The sequence below is a fragment of the Silurus aristotelis genome (assembly GCF_946808225.1).
Source record: "Silurus aristotelis genome assembly, chromosome: 4".
In the NCBI taxonomy this organism is placed as follows: Eukaryota; Metazoa; Chordata; class Actinopteri; order Siluriformes; family Siluridae; genus Silurus; species Silurus aristotelis.
In genome coordinates this window covers 29,085,698-29,107,991 of record NC_139577.1, presented here as the reverse complement: position 1 = coordinate 29,107,991, position 22,294 = coordinate 29,085,698, and the positions used below count along the sequence as shown (strand labels likewise).

Here is a 22,294-nt window from a genome sequence, read left to right as displayed (position 1 = left end):
ATGAGAGGTCAGGCTTGTCAGGAGCAGCTGGTAAAGAGGTTTGAGTTTTCACAGCAGTTGGGGGAGGAATGGGAAAGCAATTGACACTTCTATTGCAAACAATAGAGAATGTGCCATAAGTAATTGAAGAGCATTGTCAAGGCGATGGCTGGTGAGTGGATAGTTTCCTAGAAGCAACAAAACAGTGGTTTGTAAATTAGTTATGCATTTTTGAGAACACTGCAGCAGTGAAAAAAAAATGTCACCTTAGTGTGCACATATAAAGGAGCATTGCCTAATACATTTTAGTGATTTGTTTTGTTATGCAATACAATATAGAGGATCTTTTGTTAATGAAAACATCTTTCATTTGTAGGTTGAAGTCTAATACCTTGGAATTAATTGACTGAATGTGGGATAAATGTGGGATTGTTTTCAACTCCAAAGTGGTTGCAGTCATACAAAAATTACCTTCACATTGAGTCACAGAAAGCTCATTATCTGTGCAATCTTTGAGGAGCTGCAGTGTCTAGGTGAAGTGAAGGAGCTTTTCATCAGAGGGCACTTGTGAGGAATCTGCAGACCTGCAATTAGGCTTTCGGCTGGACTTTCAAAATGCCATTGAAAAACCCCTCTAGATTTTCCCGAAACTATTATAACCTTTTAAAAAACAGAAAAAAATTAAAAAATGTATTTATGTATTTATCAGCTTTCTATAATTAGTAAACAAACTAAAAACCATGAACATATACCTAATAAAAATAAAAAAGCTAAACTTTTTTAATCTCACACGCACCTGAATGACAAAAAAACCTGATGTGGGGTTACTTAGGAGAGAAAGAAAGATTAGTTTTTACTTAGTTTTTTGCTTTTACTAAGCAATACTTAGTAATATTTCATGTAATACAATATAATCAATAATTAATTATACATTTTTCATTCATTAATTAATTTTTCCATCAATCATGCAACGTTAAGTAGAAACGTAAATATATCTAGATATGTGGATAAGGAACTGAGGTAAAAAAGCTATTACAAACCTACTTACTTGTTTTAAAATGGCACATGCAAACTATGATCATCAAATGTAAATCCCAGTTGCTATGGAAACCAGTAGTAATAGTAAGTAAATAGTAAGACCTATGTTATTGGAAATCATATAAGCATTAATGAGGCTTCATTACGACTGAAAGTCGGGTAATATTTGCTAAAAATGGACGTGAAGGATGTCTGGAATTATTTCCTGGATATCAAAAACAGACTATTTTATAGTTTGCTCAATCACTGAAGGTTGCATGTGACGTTTTATCACCACAAGTCATATTTATATTTAAATGTATATTTAAACTAGGCTTTTTAAAAGCTGTGTTTTTATTTAAATAGATATAAAGCAGTCTGTATGTGAATTTTTGTCATATGTCAGAGCAGAGACAAAAACAAAGGCAAATGAAATGAAATAATATTTAGATATAAGATTCAGCACTGGGAATCAGTTCAAGTTACACTTTGTGTTCGTTTCTTAGGCATGCTTCTCCCTTTTTTGTCTGTTTCCTCCAGGTTTTCTGGTTTCCTTGAACCTGAAAAAAACCTAGCAGTAGGTAATCTGACTCTTTTAACTTGCATCTAAATCTGACTGAATGTTTGCACGTGTGTGTGAGTGCATAGTGCACCATAATGCACAGGTGTACCATTCACGGTACATTGACAGCGGGAAGTTGAGAGCAAGTACAAGAAGTTGAATTTTTTATCTCAGCAAAACTAAGTTTTACGCCTTAGCGCTCAACAGCTATGAATATAATAATTGTCAGAATGTATTAGGCAGCATAAATTGCTTATTGAAATAGATGAATAGTCATTCATATAGTGACACTATAGATAATAATATTGTTCAAATCTCTGGAATGCTGACATATTTCCTTATCCATTGTATTTTGTGTAGTAAATGTGTAATGTGTACTGACATGACATCAGTAGTGGACAGTAATGAAGTAAATGTAATTCATTACTGTACTTAAGTAGCTTTTTCTGCGTATCTGTACTTTACTGAAGTATTTCCATTCGAGGAGACTTTTACTGTAACCTCACTACATTTCAAAGTCAAGTATCTGACTTTTTACTCAGCTACATTTTGTGAAATCAGTTTTTTATTTATGGATATTAATGGATAAAAACTTAACTGGTCAAGCACGCAGCAAGCCACCAATCAGGGTCGAGTGCATGCTTTGTTTTGAACTTGTTTTGATTGGCACTTGGTGTATCTACTTATCACCAACATACAGTTCAACAGCAAGCAAAACATTTTGAGAGAAATAAATGATGGAAGAAACTCCTGACTCGAACTCGCCACAACACACATGGACTATAGTTGAAAAGATGGTTTTGGGCTCATGATCATTTTAATAGATATCAATCGGTGTTTGACTCATTAAGATCATTCTATTGATAGATTGTTGTGTTGAAAGTAACATCAAAGTATTTTCACATAAACTGAGTAGATTAAGTAAAGAATCTTGTGACAAAAATTATACAATAAAAATGTTGTACTTTTACCAAAGTGAAAGTTTAGTACTTTCTATTGTGCCCCAGATGTTTAGAACAACTTTGCAACGAAAACTTGAATCAAAAAGATCTCATCTTACATTAAATGTCTATTTAAGAACATAAGAGCCGGTTAGAGCTTTATATAATGCACCTGTTCTTGTTTCTGCACTATTATAAATTCTATAGTAAAAATAGTAAAAAAAAAAATATCTACAACTGATGTTGATGCATGTCAAAGAAAAATGCTCTGGTTATTTGGAAGGAGTATCCAGTATCAGAGAACTTGTGCTTTTAGGTTTCTAAGCAACATGACAAGCTTCCTATTTGTCTTGTGTAACATTTGAGAAACAAAATAAAATAGACTCTGGTGAAGGCAAGTCCAATTGCAAATAAAATTTATATCAACTAAAAATGCTATTGGAACTTAATTTTACATTATAAATACATGCATTGAGACGCAATATATAACTGTCTCATTGATTATATTTCTATAACACTCCCTACATATAGAAGTAATTATAAGAAAGTATTTGTATACAAAACAAAGTGCATCTATTAGTAATTGCGTGCATTTAAGTGCCAACTTTGTAAGTGTTTCGCTTTTTCTTGCTTCGGTAGTTCTTAACAAAGACTGTTCGGCCCATCATTGTTTATTGTTCTACTTGCATGATCAGTTGGACAGGTCTGTGCTCAGGTGAAATTCCTAAAAGTTTAGGATTCCCCAGATGGAATATCTCCCAAACAGCTTCCGCATTCTGTTCATAAAAGCTTAGTCAGCTGTCTTTTCTGTGTCGTAAATCCCTGCTTGCTTTATCTGTCACCTCTCTTTCCTTAAGATAAGTCTTTGCTTGCTTTAGATGACTCCCATGGCTACAGGTGCACAGCAACCAGAGCCCTGAACGTCCCTGCAGGAACTGGTGCACTCACTTCACTCTCAAAGCCACGGTGCTCTGTTGTGTCATATTAGATACACCGTCACGTCTCAATAGAGGCTCTCAAGAGAGAAAAAAAGTGATCAAGAGCTCAGAAATAGCGACGATGTGGTCGAGGGCAGCCGTGCCTGTGGTTGACTTTTCTCCTCTCTTGTGTTTCTCTAAGCACAACAAAACAACCGTGCAGATCAGGATCAGAGAGGACATGAAGAAGATGGTCCAGCTGCCCGTGCTGAAGAATCTGCAAACTTATGCCACAGCTGGAGATAAGAAAGGTCAGGGGGTGTTTGGCGTGAGCCTGATGGAACTGAGCAAATCAGGATCAGTGAAAAACGGCATTCCTTCTGTTTTGAGGAGCATGGTGGAGTACCTCATACAGCATGGTGAGTATAGCGGAGAGGAACTGATGAATAACCTTATTTAAAGTATTTGGCATCAAACTATACACAACTACAAAACATAATAAATATGCTTCATACATAATATTTACACATTAATTGATAGGTGAAAAACTTTAGTTCATATTGCTAACAAAATGATGCCAATAAAACAGGGTCCTTTCAAAGGCAGGGAATACAATTGTACATTTTAGAATCACATTCATGAAAGTAAAAGTCAAACAGTTGGTTCATATGTTTATTTTGTTACTGGGTTGTTTTAATTACGGTGTGAAACCACTGTGTTTATACATTATCAGTTTTAGAGTACTTTACTGCCACAATCTTTGAAATAAATGTATTGCATCAGTATAAATATAAATGAAGAGAAAAGTATTATAATAATGGTAAATGTAGATCAATAAAAGAACAGAACAGTGAGAAATATATACCTACAGCATATAAATTCAAATTAAAGCATACAAATTTGTCATGTCAATATAACCTAATTGGAACGGCTTCATTTATAACATCTTTTTCTCAATTCTCATTTAAATCTTAGGACAAGCATAGAGTTTATCTTCGAGCAGCACCAGCAACTTACATACAAAAACATACAAACGCAACAACAGCATTATTATTATTATTATTATTATTATTATTATTATTATTATTATTATTATTATTATTATTTTATTATTATTATTATTATTTATTATTTTATTTTATTTTATTTTATTTTATTTTATTTTATTTTATTTTATTTTATTTATTATTATTATTATTATTATTATTATTATTATTATTATTATCACATCATTATTTACATTAATGATGATAAAAATAATAATAATTATTAATAATAATAATAATAATAATAATAATAATAATAATAATAATAATAATAATAATAATAGTAATAATGAGAAGAAGAAGAAATAAGGAAAGGAGATATTAATATTTAAGGTTAATTCAGTTACTCAATGCTTTAAACACTCTTCAGATCAGGGACTTGGTTCAGAGATGGAAATGGTGTAAAATCCACTCACCCATTCATTATATATTTTTTCATATATTATATAATGGATGTTGTGTTATATAGACAATTACTGGATAAACAATGTGCTTTTGAAATAACATGCTGCTGTTTAATATTCTAATACGTCTGTCACGTCCAGCTCCAGCACTGATCCAGTTGGTTCTGCTTACAGTCCAGATCCAGAACATTACTGTTCTCTCTCTCACCTCATTCACCTGCTTTCTGTGTTTAGTAAATCACTGAAATGACATTGTATAAAATTAATATAGTCCAGTTTATTTACTGTTATTAAACTGTGTAATTTCTTATTATAAGATTACAGTAAACTAATTAAGATTATTGAACTTATTTCTTGGCATGTTAAAATATTTTTTTGCTCATTTCAAGCTTGTCAAGATTTAAAATGGCAAGGATAAAAATATTCGCAGAGAGGATAACGTTTCTTATTTGGTTTATTGTTATTTTATATATTTATTTACTTGGTAAATGTAATGGTACTCATACATTCATTATATAGTGTATAATATTACTATACTGGAAGTGATAGCTCAATGAATAAGATGTTGGATTTCTGATTGGAAGGTCATGGGTTTAAATCCCAGCACCACCAAGCTGCCACTGCTGGGTCCTTAAGCAAGGCCTTTAACCCTCAATTGCTCAGCGGTGTAAGTGAGATAACTGTAAGTCACTCTGGATAATAACAATTTCTCACTTAGTTTTTTTGTGAGGCTTTTAATCTTTGCAGTTTTGAGGGGTTTTTCTTCTTTTAATATAGTTTTGTCCTATTTATTCAGTTTGCTTAGTTGTTTGCTTCTTTTTTTTTTTTTTGGTGGTTGTGAGCAAATACAAAAGCTGTGAAAATAAATTACGGTAACTATCATTGGGTTATATATATTTTTTATAAAAAAAGATAACAGCACTATATTTAGGATTTATTGTAATGTAAAAATAAGATTTTTTTTTAAAGATTAAACATAATAATGGCATAAGGGTCCCCTGGTGGTCTAGTGGTTAGGATGTGGCGTGCTAACCGCTGCAGCCCGGGTTCGATCCCCGGTCAGGGAACCGACCCCAGCCATTAGGGTTGCACAAGCCTTAGTGCTGGTTCCAAACCCGGATAAATGGGGAGGGTTGCGTTAGGAAGAGCATCCAGCGTGCCAAATCAAACATGCGGCTGATCCGCTGTGGCGACCCCTAATGGGAGGAGCCAAAAGAAAGTTTAAACATAACAATGGAATAACTGTGTCTTCACAGATGAAGCTATACGTGAGAAGCATGATGTTGTCTTTACATTTGTCCAATATATCAACATGATCTCATGCTCACAGATTTACAGCAATTTCTCTGGCTTAATTCATGACAAACGAAGTAAAGGGGCAGTATTATTTTGTGATACGTTTTCTATATGAAACTGATTAATATGCAGATAAAGGAAATCCAAACACAAAATGGAATTTAGCACAAGTGACTAGTAGTTTAGAGTGACTACAATGACAACATTAAAATGTATTTATTAAACTAGATACAAATAAACGTGATATGGACAAAGGTTTTAGGACATCTGACTTTTCCAGCCATATGTGGCTCTTCCCCAAACCGCTATCACAAAGTTGAAGGCACACATTTGTATTACACGTCTTTGTGGTACCATTACATTTTACTTCACTTGAACAAGGATAATCAAACCTGTATCACACTGTATCCTGTGCACCAAATATGCAAAACACAGACACACCCAATATCAAATAATGAACAACAAACCAAAAAGAATATTTGTGTCAATTGTTGCATTTATTTTCTAATCCTTCTATTAATTATAGTTCACCTTGAATATAATATGATGTAAGACAAACATGATATGTGGTAATTACATACTTTTTTTTTCTTAGGAAATACAAACATTCACTTCCATTTATTGAATTTTCCCAGGCTGCACTTTGACCATTATGCTTTGTCAATATGTGAGCTGGCAGGTTGGGCATACTGTTATGTTAAACAGTCATATGCCAAAGTAAATAGTGCTGTGACGTTGAAGTGCCAGTTTGGACTAGACATAAACAAGCGCAATCGAAGAGCTTTTGTAAACGAACACAACTGGCAGTATTTACAGCGAGTTATTAGTTCAGAAGAAGGTCATGGATGTGGACACTGGAACAAATAATATTTGAACACGTGCTAAATCAACAGTAGATTCACAACAACTTCATAGAAAGTCATATGAACACATGGCTTGAACCTTTTATTTCTAGACGGTCTATTACTCCTTTTTTTTTTTTTTATTAATGCACCCAAGTACAAGTAAATCTTTTATTATGGTCTTAGCTACGTGACCATTCATCAGTCCCATGATAAATACTGATTATATTGTGTGGCCAGGGCTCCGTTTTTCTTTCAAAGACTGCAGTCCTTTTGGTTTTCCTCTGGATGGCAGTATGACACAATGTCTAACACAGCTCCACTGTTTTAGTGTCTTACTCAGCTTGATGCTACATGATTAGTGAAAAGGTTGAAATAACATCTTTGTATGTTGTGTGTGATTTGTCAGGTCTTCAGCAGGAGGGTTTGTTTCGGGTGAGCGCCAGTGTGCGTGCTGTGGAGAGTCTCAAACAGAGGATAGACAGAGGAGAGGAGGTGGATTTTGAACAGGAGGCTGAGGTTTCCACTGTGGCCAGCTTGCTGAAGCTGTACCTGAGAGAGCTTCCTGAGGGCCTCATTCACTCCTCCGTCCATAACACTCTCATACAGCTATATAAAGGTGAGCAACACATTCATTCAGCCTCAGAACTGAACAATGTAACTGGGGTAGAGTGTCACTGTGAACATGCAATGGAAACAGTGTATTTAAATGTATTTAATCAATATTCAGTAGGGAATAAATCATTTGGGCATATTCTGTTGTGAGGAAAATAATAGGGTGGTATGAGGGAATAAAGCCAACCTGTAATGTTTTATTACACTTACACCACAGCAATTTTTTAACAGTTCACAAACATCACCGTTGAACTTTGTATTTATTTATAGTTACATTTCATGTTGTGGAATGTTAAAAAGCTCAAGTTATATCATGTTATCACCAGTGGTGGACGAAGTACACACCATGTAGTTGAGTTACAGTTGAGATACATATTACTCCAATACATTTAAAATTGTTCTCTTTCAACTTTCATTTGAGTAAAAGAACAAATCAGTTGTCACAAGACTCTTTGCTCAATCAACTCAGTTTATGTGAAAAGACTCTAATGTTACTCTTAGCACACTAATCTATTAATACAATGATATTAACGAGTCAAACACTGATTGATATCAATTAAAATGATCATAAACCCAGAACCTTCTTTTCAACTACTTAAAAAAATCGTGTAAATAAGGCCACTGGTGTTGTGTGTTGTGGCGAGTTCGAGTCAGGAGTTTCTTCCATCATTTATTTCTCTCAAAATCATCTGCTTGCTGTTGAACTGATGCTGAACTGAATGTTGGTAATAAGTAGATACACCAAGCGCCAATGAAAACAAGTTTAAAACAGAGAGCGAACCTGATTGGTGGCTTGCGTGTCTGACCGGTTTTTATCTGCTCATAAATAAAAAGGAACGACTGATTTTGCAAAATGTCTGAGCAAAAAGTAAGAAATCTGACTGAAATATAGTGAAGTTAAAGTCTCCCTAAATGGAAATACTTCAGTAAAATACAGGTACGCAAAAAAAGCTACTTAACTACAGTAAGGTATTACATTGAATTACTGTCCACCAATGGTTATTACATCGGGGTTTTTTTGTTAATAAAACACACAAAAAAGCAACTTTACCCTCATTTACTGAGAAACCGCAAAGCACAAACTCCGTCCTGAAAATGTGTGTAAAAGTTAACATTCAAAGTATTATCTCCTTGTCTTCAACTAACATTTCAAACTCATTCCATTTATTACTATCACAGAAAACAAAAAGCACATATAGTTTTAAAATCTGTTCATGTATAGATTTATGTTTAATTACATTGAATAGGTGTTTGTTTGTGCTCACTTTATCCCACCTGAATCACACCACCACACACACAAAGACTCAAGCACAGGGAGCTTAGTCAAGTCAAGTCGAGTCAAGTCAAGTCAAGTTTATTTATATAGCACTTTTCACAACAGACATTGTCTCAAAGCAGCTTTACAGAATTTAACAGTTAAGGTGAACAATGTGTATTTATCCCTGATGAGCAGCCGTGGTGACTGTGGCAAACTCCCTTAGATGTTATGAGGAAGAAACCTTGAGAGGAACCAGACTCAAAAGGGGAACCCATCCTCATTTGGGTGACATCAAGAGTGTGATCATAAATCTTTAAACAATACAGAACACTGGAGAGTGAGAACTAACATGAGCACTGGAGTGTGTGATTATGAGTAATGTCCTTTCTACAGTCTTATACAGTCATTTGAGATTATGGAACCAGGAGCTACTGAGCAACTTATAAATTATCATTACATTTTAACATTTGCGATCAAAGATCCAACACCAGCTTCTCCATGCCAGAGCCTTTAAACATTTAAACAGGTTCAATGTCAAAACTGCAGATGAAGTGGGATCCAAATGGCGCTGGTACGTCGAGTTTAGCCGAAATGTCTATCAGAAACTCTATCAAAGGGAAGAAAATGCTCAATGAAGGCGTTTCTGTGAGTAAGCTCAGAGGCATTTAGCACAGATTTGTGCTCCTGATTGAGTACCCTGTGGGTATAGATGATTAAATGAAAAAAAAAGAAATAATCTGTTTGTCTAGGCCCTGAGCCAGTAGCTGCATTACAGAACAAATGAGTTGTAATAAAGTCCTGCCCATATTGGAAAAGAGTGTCCAGGGGAAGTACACATCAGTATGGATTTTTGAGATTTGTGAAAGCACTACAGAAGAATGATACTGATTTTAAGCAGCAAAAAAACATATCAGATAGTCAATAACACCATCCAATATCATATCACAATTTGGCAGGAACCATTAAGGTAAAATAAACAAGACTTTTTTTTTCTATTGTTGCGAACAATATCAGGCATCCAAGTACACATACAAACGACTGTTACCTCATGCTGGTAAGCTACAGTATGTTTAATTGTTACGCAAAGTAGCATTGCATTCAGTGCAAAAAATGACATCTGAGTAAGTGAACACTGAAAAGGCCTCCTGACTATACATCAGCACCTGACTTTACTAGCACCCTTGTGGCTGAATGAGCACAAAATTCCACAACCACCCTCTAAAATCTAGTGGAACATCTTCCCAGAAGAGCAAATGGGAACTCAATGTGGAATGAAATGTTTGAATTTAAAGTTCAGGTTTCCACAAACTTTTTTCACTTGCAAAAATGACCTTTTCTTAATAGTGTTCCTGTAAACTCCGATGTCCCACTGGTTCCCCGCACACTCCATCATGTTTTATTTCTTCCATAGAGCACAAGAGAATGCATCCAAGAGAAGTTCAGACTATTTTTGGCACCGAGTCGATAACCTGAAAGTGTCACTCTTGTTCTCTTTCTCGTCCTTGTTCCCTCTTTCCGTCTCACACACATGACTGCATGAACATCCTGCACAGATGGTGCACCTGGCAGCTCTGGAAGCATTGAAGCCCTGTTTGTGTAAGGGGACAAAAAAGTAAAGTACATGCAATATTTCATTTGTTAATGCTTGTCACTGCTTGTACATGTGATAATGCCATTCAGGTGACACAATCTGGGAATTTCCATCAGAATTCGGGGCAGGAAATCAGATTAGACCAGTCATGCATTCTTGCAGAGCGGGAATCAGAGTAACTTCATGTGGCACAGTTTGGGTAAAGTCAGCAGGAAGGTGAATGTCAATAAGTCTATAAATAATGTAGAATAATGAATAGTATAGGTCCTTCTAGGCCAGTATTCTAGCTTATTTAGCTATGAGTTGTCTTCTGGCATTTATTGAATTTTAGGTGCAGTTACTAATTTATCCTGTAGAGTTTTCTTGCCATTTTACTCATATATATATGGCTGCCGGCTAATGTATACATACAGTCTAGTATGGCTATTCTATTAATGTTAATAATTATATGTTAATAATAATAAACTGCGTTAATAAAAAACGACAAGCAATTTTACGTTTTGCATTTATTCCGCACCGTATCGAACCGTGAATTTTGTGTCCCCTTACACCCCTATTTATATACAGTATATATATATATATATATATATATATATATATATATATATATATATATATATATATATATATATATATATATAATGAGTAATTTTCTTTAGCATTTCAAGTTGTATGTTGGAAATTACGAGTTACCCATTGAAATCGAATGTAGCCCCTGGTGCTGGCTTTCTGTACTACTGACTGTCACAAGTGTGACTCAAGAGTGAATAGACGTGCACACACACACGCACGCACGCACGCACGCACGCAAACTCGCTCTTGCTGCCACAGCTATTAAATCCCTGGTCCTTCTTCTGTTCCCAGCAACTCTGAATCATCCTTTCCCAATTTTCTCATCCACCTTTCACCCAATTACAAAACCCATGCCGACTCTGCCTCCTAGGCCTTTCCCTTTGTGATATTTTTATCTTATTCTTTGCACTTGTTCTATAAAAGAAAATTGTTTATCTATAGTAGCTTGTAAATGGGAAGGTCTTACCATGTTGTTCCTCTTTATAATCACAGACACTGTGTATCTGTGCGTTTTTTATTTATAGAATCCAGTGAGCATTTGTTCCCCAAGACCATACAACAACTTCTGTTGAAGTTACCAGACGTCCATTACAGTGTCCTACGCTACCTGTGCCACTTCCTCACTCAGGTGGAAGAGCAGCAGTGCCACAACAGGATGACTGCATTCAACCTGGCAACCGTGTTTGGCCCGAATGTTTTCCAGTGAGTTCAGAAGCATGTTTTTTTTTTTTTTTTTTTTTACTTTAGTTGCCAGTCATAGTTTTAAGTAGATTTATGTTTGCCTGAACAGCATTTTTAGTTCCCAACACATCCAAGCCAAACTAAACAACAATCATTAGCAGCAGCAACAACAACATATGCACATAAATGTATGTTTTTATCTTTTAAATGTAGGACATACTGCACTTGGTCTCCAGTTTCAGTACAACCCTTGTATTTGTGTATACATGTATACATTTTCTAAATGTCCCTCATTAGGGCTATTTAGTTAAGAGAGGACATTTCCTGTCAATAAAAAAGTCTTGTAGTCTTCAGATAGTGAGTAGGCTGCCCTAACTAAACCCAAGGGACAGATGCATAGCTAAGATACACCGTTAATGGGGTTTAACAGCTTAATGTTTATTTCAGATAAAGCTGTAAAAGCATGCCAGGGTCGGTACACTTCAAACTAATGGGCTTGAAGCACCACCTGTCCATGGAATCACATTCATGCAGATGTGAACTGACACTAGGACATTCTACATTTGACAAATCTAGTAGCCATGCAGTACAAAATAAGTGTAATTATGTTTCTCTGTCATATGATGTTATGGTACGTTTAAATTCTAGTGTATGTTATGTTGTTTTTCTATTATGTAGTAGGAGAAGTGTATTTGGAGAATGTTAAATAAGATTATGCTATTAAGGATTGTCCAGTATACCAGACAACGTTTCCCCGAAAAGACAGACTAAAAACACAAAGAAGCTACTGTGTACAGATTGTTCATGTTTAACAAGCTATAGTCACTAAACGGTTGTTGTTGTTTTTATGACGTTTTTAATTCAACTCCATACTTTCATTTTCTAGTTCAGTGAAATCCAGTTGACAAGTCTTCTATAATGTCCTTAGTCAACTTGAAAAGTAATATATTATTATTATTTTAATCCAATTCAATAAAAAAAAAATTGAATTGAATTGATTACTTTTTATTTGTAAAGCGCTTTTAACAATGAACAATGTCTCAAAGCAGATAATGTGGTGATAAAAATGAATAAGATGTTCTTTATAAGTGTAGGTTTGTCTCTTTAATGCAATTATATATATATTCAGTTAAGGACTGAATTACTTCGCAAAAACCTTACGAAATCAATCATGAAAACTTGATGCAGTTATATACTTTCAGACTTGTCTCCATCACAAGCATTTGTAAGGTCAGGACACTAAATTACTCAGGTGTTATTTTTAGCGTAACAAATGGTGGACCTCTGTAGCAAGTGCACTGGGCCAAAGTCACAGTGACCCAGGGTACAGTTTTTGGCTTGAAACATTGTAGTATTAACGTCATTAGACGTCACAGTTCGTCACATGTTCGTCACATGTTCTACTTTATGTCGCTAAGCAGTTAAAAGGTATTGTGCCCTTTTACCTACATAATCAGTTATAAGTAAAAATACATACACCGTTCATGAACTGTATACAGTAATGCTGTCATCAGTGCTGTTGGTAAAAGTGGCACTTCTTATATGCAAGCTATTAACGCATTAAGCAGGGGTGTCCAATCTTTTCCACAAAAGGCCGGTGTGGGTGCAGATTTTCATTCCAGCCAAGCAAGGGCCACACCTGATAGTCATTGAAAATAAATATCATTAGATTTAAGCAGGTAAAATTTGGTGTTGTCCTTGTTTGTTGGAATGAAAACCGGCATCCACGATGACCCATTGTGGAAAAGATTGGACACCCTCGCACTACAGTGCTTGCTGACTCTTATCAGAGACACTAGAACATGTTACAATAGGTATGTGTGTGTGAAAAGACGTAACCTTGTTAAGCTGCCTTGTTAGCATCTACAAAGACAGTGATGTCTTCGTGTGAAACGTCCTGTAAAAAACACTACACAGTATACTTTATATAATTACTGAGAAAACACAAACTTTGGATGTTGTAATCTTAAAAACAGCCATTACACAAAGCCTTAGCAGTCACCAAATTGCCTCCTACTCTAAACTGATTTGGCAAACAGACCTGACTTGTAATATCATCACAGATCTTCGAAGATTAGAGGTTTGTTATTAGCTTTACGTTTGTTTTCACTTCAGCTCACATCATCACCATGGAACAAATGAGCTATAGTCAAAGGTATGTTTGTGTATATAATGCTATTGCTAAATTACCCCCCATTTCAAGCTAGTGCTATTAAATGGCTTTTACTAATGATTGTTTTTAATAACGATGGTGTTGAAATGCTTGTTTTTCCCAGGAATTGTTTAAATCAGTACCCATGGTTTATCCAAGCATAATGTGAAATTGTTGAATTGTTGAAAATGAATGCTTTCTGTGGGTGATGTTAATCCACAATTATCACCTGATCTAAAACGAAAGTATAAATTGATCTGTATTTGACACTTTTAATGTTCTTATATCAGAGGTGTGAAGTACAAATACTGCGTTACTGTACTTAAGTAGATTTTTCTGGTGTTAGTACTTTACTATTTATTCAACTTTTTACTTTCACTCATTCAATTTTTACACAAATATCTGTATTTTCTTCTTACATTTTCAAACCAGGCTTTAGTTTTAATCTATTTGGTGACATGATCAATGTTTTTCTTCTCATTGCACACTGTTTTCAGCCCATTAACCTGTTTCCTGTCATTGCACTGCTTTTTTCATTCTGCCACTGGTGTATCATTTCCTGGCTCTCACACACCACAGATGTAGGCTAGTTTACGAAGCAAACAACTAGCATGGCAGAAGGCAAAAAAGAAGTCTGGCGTTAACGTGAATGAGACAGAGGGAGTCAGTGATGTAAATATGACTGAGAACAAAGACTTTCCTGATCACCTGATCATCATCTTTTCTCTGCTTGTGTTCTATATGGTGGATGTTCAGCCTGGATACATTCATCAGATAACAACTTTTGAAACTTTTAGCAGAGTCTTTTAAAATCTAAGTATCTGTATTTCTGCTTAAGTGAAGGATGTGTGTACTTTTCGATACAGAATTGTTTGGATCGTGGTGCATTGATTGCAGTAGTGTAATTGAGTGTAATGGAGTTCTGTTTCTGTTTCCTTCCCAGTGTGTCCCCTGGTTTTGAAGGCATCCAAGAGCAGGATGTCTGTAATAAGATCATGGCCAGGCTCATTGAGAAATACAGAACTATCTTTGAGCCAGACGGAGGACAGGAGCAGCCTAAAACCAAGCCTTCAAACATCATCATGGTCAAAGTGGGTGCTTAGACATGCTAATGTTCTTCATTTATCAATAAGCTTTTTCACATTTTTTGCTTCATGGAAGGCACTGAATTATATAGCCAAGCAGATGGAAATGTTCATTAGCATTTGCTCAGAGGTGGTGATGGAAAACATTTTCGAATCAAATTGCACATTAAAATTACACTAAAATGATTTATTCTTTTATAGGTCATGTAGGAATAATGTGAATAATCGAACCTCCCAGGATTGTAAATGCCACCCAGGCCACCTTATAAATGCACATCTAAGAAATGTAGAGATTCAAATGAATTTTAATAAGTAAAGTATTTATATCAATAACATGCAGTGAATGTAATAAAGCCTCCAGTCTCATGAGCGCTGTTTGAAACTGTCAGTAACTCAGATCTTTCTGTTGGATCAGTGTATGAGAAGGTTTTATAAATAGGAAAGTACTATTAAGGTTATTGTTACATAAAACATCTTAATGGTTAAAGAACTAGAGCACCTTTGTGGTGCAAAAAAATACACACCTAATGTCTGCTTGCATGATTACATGTTTTCATATGAGATCAGCTTTTTTTCTGCATAATTTCTGCACAGTGACATGCCATGCACCCAAAAAGAGCTGAGAAATACAGGAATGTTCTGAAAATGTGATGTACCTAAAAATGCAATCAAGGCATGGTTTGGAGAGATTTCTTCTATTTGAAGGCAAACCTGCATTTATTCCCCCCGGTTTAAAATAAAAAACCCCCAAAAAAATATTAAACCAAGTGTGAAAATGCCCAAAAGACAAAAATACCAGAAATATATTTTATAATATTTTATATACCAGCATAATAGTGATTCAAATGGTCTTCAGACTATTTTACATTTTGAGCGTCTATACCAAAGACATAACATAAGAACTGTTTTTCTCACCTACTTATATTGTATAGTTGCATAGTGCATGACGGGAAGTCACCTTGACACTTTGGTAATGGCACACTGAAGCACAAGATGTGGGCTCCTGTTTAGCTGACACGGACTAGGGCAAGATAGATCAGACAAGCATGAACCCATTGCTCCAATGTTTTGGAAAGATAGATATTAGAACATACAGTTTACTAAGAAGAGCCAAACCGACCACCTGTGTTAAACCAAAGAACCTGTTATGACCTTGTTCGGGTGATGGATATTTCATGGCTACTGATCTTTTAAATCCTATAAAAATTTTATTTCAGGGTAAATGAAGCTACAGCACATACCTGTGCCTTATGTCCTTGTTAAGCATTGTCAGTGAAGACTGCTGAGCTCATGTGAACTCTTTGCAATTATTGTTTTGTTCCCAGGAGGCCCACATGGACGTGACGTACACTGATAGCATGTCAACATCCTTTCCAACACCAAAAGCACCTATTCCACTTCCCAGAAAGAAGAAGGTACACATATGTCTGTCTGTGTTTTGTTTTTGTTTTTTGTCCCTGTATATTTGTACACCATTTGCAATCATGCCTGATGTTGTTTGTACTGTAAATGGGGCAAAGTAACCTGGAATGACCTGTACAGCCAAATATATATATATATATATATATATATATATATATATATATATATATATATATATATATATATATATATATATATACAGTGAGGAAAATAAGTATTTAAACACCCTACTATTTTGCAAGTTCTCCCACTTAGAAATCATGGAGGGGTCTGAAATTGTCATCGTAGGTGCATGTCCACTGTGAGAGACATAATCTAAAAAAGAAATCCAGAAATCACAATGTATGATTTTTTTAACTATTTATTTGTATGATACAGCTGCAAATAAGTATTTGAACACCTGAGAAAGTCAATGTTAATATTTGGTACAGTAGCCTTTGTTTGCAATTACAGAGGTCAAACGTTTCCTGTAGTTTTTCACCAGGATTGCACACACTGCAGGAGGGATTTTGGCCCACTCCTCCACACAGATCTTCTCTAGATCAGTCAGGTTTCTGGCCTGTTGCTAAGAAACACAGAGTTTGAGCTCCCTCCAAAGATTCTCTATTGGGTTTAGGTCTGGAGACTGGCTAGGCCACGCCAGAACCTTGATATGCTTCTTACAGAGCCACTCCTTGGTTATCCTGGCTGTGTGCTTCGGGTCATTGTCATGTTGGAAGACCCAGCCTCGACCCATCTTCAATGCTCTAACTGAGGGAAGGAGGTTGTTCCCCAAAATCCCGCAATACATGGCCCCGGTCATCCTCTCCTTAATACAGTGCAGTCGCCCTGTCCCATGTGCAGAAAAACACCCCCAAAGCATGATGCTACCACCCCCATGCTTCACAGTAGGGATGGTGTTCTTGGGATGGTACTCATCATTCTTCTTCCTCCAAACACGTTTAGTGGAATTATGACCCAAAAGTTCTATTTTGGTCTCATCTGACCACATGACTTTCTCCCATGACTCCTCTGGATCATCCAAATGGTCATTGGCACACTTAAGACGTGCCTGGACATGTGCTGGTTTAAGCAGGGGAACCTTCCGTGCCATGCATGATTTCAAACCATGACGTCTTAGTGTATTACCAACAGTAACCTTGGAAACGGTGGTCCTAGCTCTTTTCAGGTCATTGACCAGTTCCTCCCGTGTAGTCCTGGGCTGATTTCTCACCTTCCTTAGGATCATTGAGACCCCACGAGGTGAGATCTTGCATGGAGCCCCAGTCCGAGGGAGATTGACAGTCATGTTTAGCTTCTTCCATTTTCTAATGATTGCTCCAACAGTGGACCTTTTTTCACCAAGCTGCTTGGCAATTTCCCCGTAGCCCTTTCCAGCCTTGTGGAGGTGTACAATTTTGTCTCTAGTGTCTTTGGACAGCTCTTTGGTCTTGGCCATGTTAGTAGTTGGATTCTTACTGATTGTATGGGGTGGACAGGTGTCTTTATGCAGCTAACGACCTCAAACAGGTGCATCTAATTTAGGATAATAAATGTAGTGGAGGTGGACATTTTAAAGGCAGACTAACAGGTCTTTGAGGGTCAGAATTCTAGCTGATAGACAGGTGTTCAAATACTTATTTGCAGCTGTATCATACAAATAAATTGTTTAAAAATCAGATATTGTGATTTCTGGATTTTTTTTTAGATTATGTCTCTCACAGTGGACATGCACCTACGATGACAATTTCAGACCCCTCAATTAATTCTAAGTGGGAGAACATGCAAAATAGCAGGGTGTTCAAAAACTTATTTTCCTCACTGTATATATATATATATATATATATATATATATATATATATATATATATATATATATATATATATATATATATATATATTTTTTTTTTTTTTTTTTTTGGCTGTACAGGTCATTCCAGGTTACTTTCTATCTATCACCCAGTCAGAAAGTTTACTTCCCTGAGCTTTCCTGTTCCAATACACTGTAAATTATGACCCTCCAGGGTGAGGTGAGTGCAGCAGTGCAGCTTATAAATAGAGTTGTTCACAGGGCCTAGTTTTTACTCCTTGCATATTTTGCAAGCTGTGTATTCTGAACCTGTTGCGATTGCTTGGTTTAGCCGAACGTTTTTAACATTGTGCTTTGTGCTTTTCAGCGTAATAATGTTAATATATACTGTAGAATTATTATTTTTAATAATATATATATTTTTTTTACAGTTGCAAATGCAAATTAATTCATATTCAGTGCCATATTCTGCACAATTATTTGCTTATAAATACACCTTAACCTTAACATATATCGTGTTTGGATTTTGAAAAGGAATCCGTGGTTTGATGAGACCCGTTCCGACCTTTGTGGCTTTTGCACAAAGCTATACATATGGCAGAAACACAAGTTCTTCGCATTAAAGCATCCTGGTTGTAGCATCATGCAGTGGGAATGCTCTTCATCAGGAAGGATTAAGAAACTGCTCAGGTTTAAGTGGAAGATGAATAGAGCCAAATACAGGACAATCCTAGAAACACTGAGCACTGGACACCAAAGCTGCACTGGATTCATAACCAGGAAATGCATTAGAATGGCCAAGTCAAGACCCTCAGTCTGATTGAGGACTTGTGGCAATATTTAAAAATTAATGTTCAACAAATAATCAGTGGGGAAAAAACTTTAAAAAGAAAACATTGTTGTGGCAAGACACTAGATATGGAAGCTGACAAGCAAAATGCATAATGTGTTTGGTTCCATATCAACAGCCTAAAGATCCATGAAATTATTGAGCAATTTAAATACTTTTAGGACGGATTTGGACTGTAATTAATATCAACAGTATACTATAATGGCGCAGGACCACAGGTTGCATGAACACTTCTGCTTTTAAGCATCTATTACTCAACAGAACAACTCAACAAAGGCTTCTTCATTATACCATCTCAGGGAGTTTTTCCTTGTCACAGTTACCACTGGCTCGCTCTTTAGAAGTAAACTTAGAATTATAAGGAAAAAACTCATAGGCACTAAACTTATAGGCACTAAACTATAAAACTTCATAACCACTTTATCAATGTCAAGTGTTAGTACAACCTATACAAATAAACATTAATATAATTTTCAAGAGCAACTAAAATGTATCTGTTAATACCAGTAAATAATATATAAGTCAAACTCATGAAAAAACATTTTTTGAAGCATTTTCCTTGCTTTACATTGTGTCATGTCGAGGGCTGTGTTCAGAAATCAGTTTACACACTGTACCTTTTAACACTGTAAATGAGCCTGGAACTCATCCCCATCACCAGCTTCATCACAAAATATGTCCATGGACTGCCCATTCTCACACAAAATAACATTCGAACATGTCATCATGCTCTGAGCACTTTCAATCCATGGATAGTAATCAGTGAGATAAAAGAAATAGAAATCTTTAGCTGTAAGTCTTAATCCATAGCTATATAAATTAGGGACATCCTGTTTCTGTTTCATGCTGCTCCTATTAGATGTTGGCACTGCCCTCCCACTTATTCACACATATGTACTCTGTCTTACTCCTACGGACTTTCATTCCCCTTCTATCCAGCGCGTACCTCCATCTCTCCAGGCTTTTCTTAACCGGTTTCCTACTCTCACCACAAATCACATCATCTGCAAACATCATAGTCCATTGAGACTCCTGTCTGCTCTCGTCTGTCAACCTGTCCATCTCCACTGCAAACAGGAAAGGGCTCAGAGCCGATCCTTGATGCAGTCCGACCTCCACATTGATTCAGTCTGTCGTTCCTACTGCACACTTCACTGCTGTCACACTGTCACATACCCTCACATGCTTCTCTGCCACACCTGATGTCCTTTTACAATACCACAACTCCTCTCTCTGCACCCTTTTGTATGCTTTCTCTAAATCCACAAACACACAATGCAACTCCTTCTGACCTTCTTTAAACTTCTCCATTAACATTCTTAAAGCAAATATTGCATCCATAGTGCTCTTCCTCCGCATAAAACCATACTGTTACACAGGTGGTCACAGCCTGGCTTCCACTACTCTTTCCTATAACTTCACGCTGTGACTGATCAAATTTATCCTCTTAAACGCTGCTCTTCCTTATTCACCATCTCCACATCATCCACTCTTCTATCGATCTCTCTCATTTTCCTCATTTATCAGCTTCTCGAAATACTCCCTCCATCTTCTCAGCACACTCTCCTCACTAGTCAACAAATTTCCATTGCATCCTTCATTGCTCTAACTTGCAGCACATCCTTCCCAGCTCGGTCCCTCTGCCTGGCCAATCAGTATTTCAGCAATATTTCCCATTTCTGTTAAATCTTTTTGAAAAGGTTAATGTTTACAGCCAAACATGTCAGGATGCAAAAGTTTATTGTTGCTGACTGATTTTATTGACCCATAGATCACCTAATAATCTTCCATTTATCACTTCCTGTTTTGTCAGGCCACACAAAGCAGTCCGGTTGTGGACAAGATCTCACCAAGAGAAAAAGAGTCGAGCGTGAGAACCCCAGTTCCCACCCCGAGAAAAAAGAAGGTAACAATTATTTTTATTTTAAATATGGCAGGAAAAGAGCGGAGATACCAGAAAAGCATGGTTTTATTTTGGTAAATTATTTATTTATGGATTTATTTGATTGAAGGTATATGGAAAGAATGTTTTCCCTTGCTACAATGAGATATACAAATCCAAATCCAAATATACACCTTCATTTTTCCAACCAAATTTTGTAAACAGCCAAATTAAAAGCACTTGGTTTATAAAATGGTTTATGACTGTTTTTTGTCATGATCACATGGAGCTAACTAGTATTATTTATACCACTTCCCATCAGCCTTATCATTTGTGCGTTAATGCTCCAGACAGTCTCTGATACCTGTGGACTGCTCACATGACTTTGATGCTGTTTTCGGAAAAAAACTGAGAAATCAGCTATTTCACAACATCTGAGGCCACCTTGCTAGATAGCAGTGTATGCTTTGTTTTCATACGGGACGTGAAATTTAAAACTGTTTACTTAGATTAGCGTTGTACAGCTCATCTTGCTGAGCTGCCCTAGATAAGGCATCATTGCAGTAACTCATAACCAAGGCAGCGACCGATTGGGAAATGCTGATGGGAAAAAAAGCAAAAAGAGATGGCTGTGAAAAGTAAGACCTGCTCCAGCTGAGAAGATCGCTGAAGGGCTCGGTGAAATAATTCAAATCAGCACGTAGTACAAGTTGAACTGGGTTATTTAAGTTACACTTTTATTTTTAAGTTTCTTACAAAAGAAAGAAACAATACGGCTGAGTCATGAGTCGCTCTTTGTTCTGGACATAGACATAGATAACATTAATTGCATTATTATTACTCTTAATATAATAGCATGTTGCAGTTTAATTTTTTTCTACAAATGCTACAATTCAGGGATTGTCATTTTTTTTTACATTGATATTATTTTTTATAAATTTTTTATCAAATTGCATCTGTTTGCATTATTTTAACAAATATGGAATATATAATTTTTATGACTCGTCTTGTCTACAGAACGTGCTATGAAACGTGACCGCGATTTCCTCTTTGGCCACAATAAACATTTTAGATTGCATATAGGTTACAGTCCTAATTCAACATTTTAATTTTAATCCAGGCCCACTAGGACAATCAAACACTTTCCACAAGAAGCTATATACACATCAAAAATGCCCATAGGCATTTGTGTGATGCTTAATAACCTTGAAATGTACATTATTACATCACACCATGGCACTGTTTTTTTTTAGCATTTAGCAGATACCCTTATCCAGAGCGACTGTCAAAGTTGTATCAATCAATAAATCATCACTGGTTCACTAGGTTGCAGACTTACCATACCATCACCCTAAACTCTGTTGGGAGGAATTATAGCATATTTTTTTTTAT

The 22,294-nt window shown here is 36.0% G+C and overlaps 2 protein-coding genes across 6 annotated transcripts in view; both read left to right on the top strand.

The window, feature by feature from the left end:
- Positions 1 to 22,294, top strand: part of inpp4b (inositol polyphosphate-4-phosphatase type II B) — a 765,675-nt gene that overhangs the window by 501,482 nt on the left and 241,899 nt on the right. The gene's annotated exons all lie outside the window — the stretch shown is intronic.
- fam13a (family with sequence similarity 13 member A) overlaps positions 1 to 22,294 on the top strand; it is an 84,007-nt gene that overhangs the window by 3,822 nt on the left and 57,891 nt on the right. For all 4 annotated transcript variants that reach the window (XM_083538613.1, XM_083538611.1, XM_083538612.1 and 1 more), the window contains exons 2-7: positions 3,619 to 3,835; positions 7,414 to 7,623; positions 11,566 to 11,743; positions 14,818 to 14,965; positions 16,285 to 16,374; positions 20,834 to 20,926. In XM_083538613.1, the coding sequence (XP_083394739.1) occupies positions 3,619 to 3,835; positions 7,414 to 7,623; positions 11,566 to 11,743; positions 14,818 to 14,965; positions 16,285 to 16,374; positions 20,834 to 20,926 (936 nt within the window). The remainder of the gene's footprint in view (positions 1 to 3,618; positions 3,836 to 7,413; positions 7,624 to 11,565; positions 11,744 to 14,817; positions 14,966 to 16,284; positions 16,375 to 20,833; positions 20,927 to 22,294) is intronic.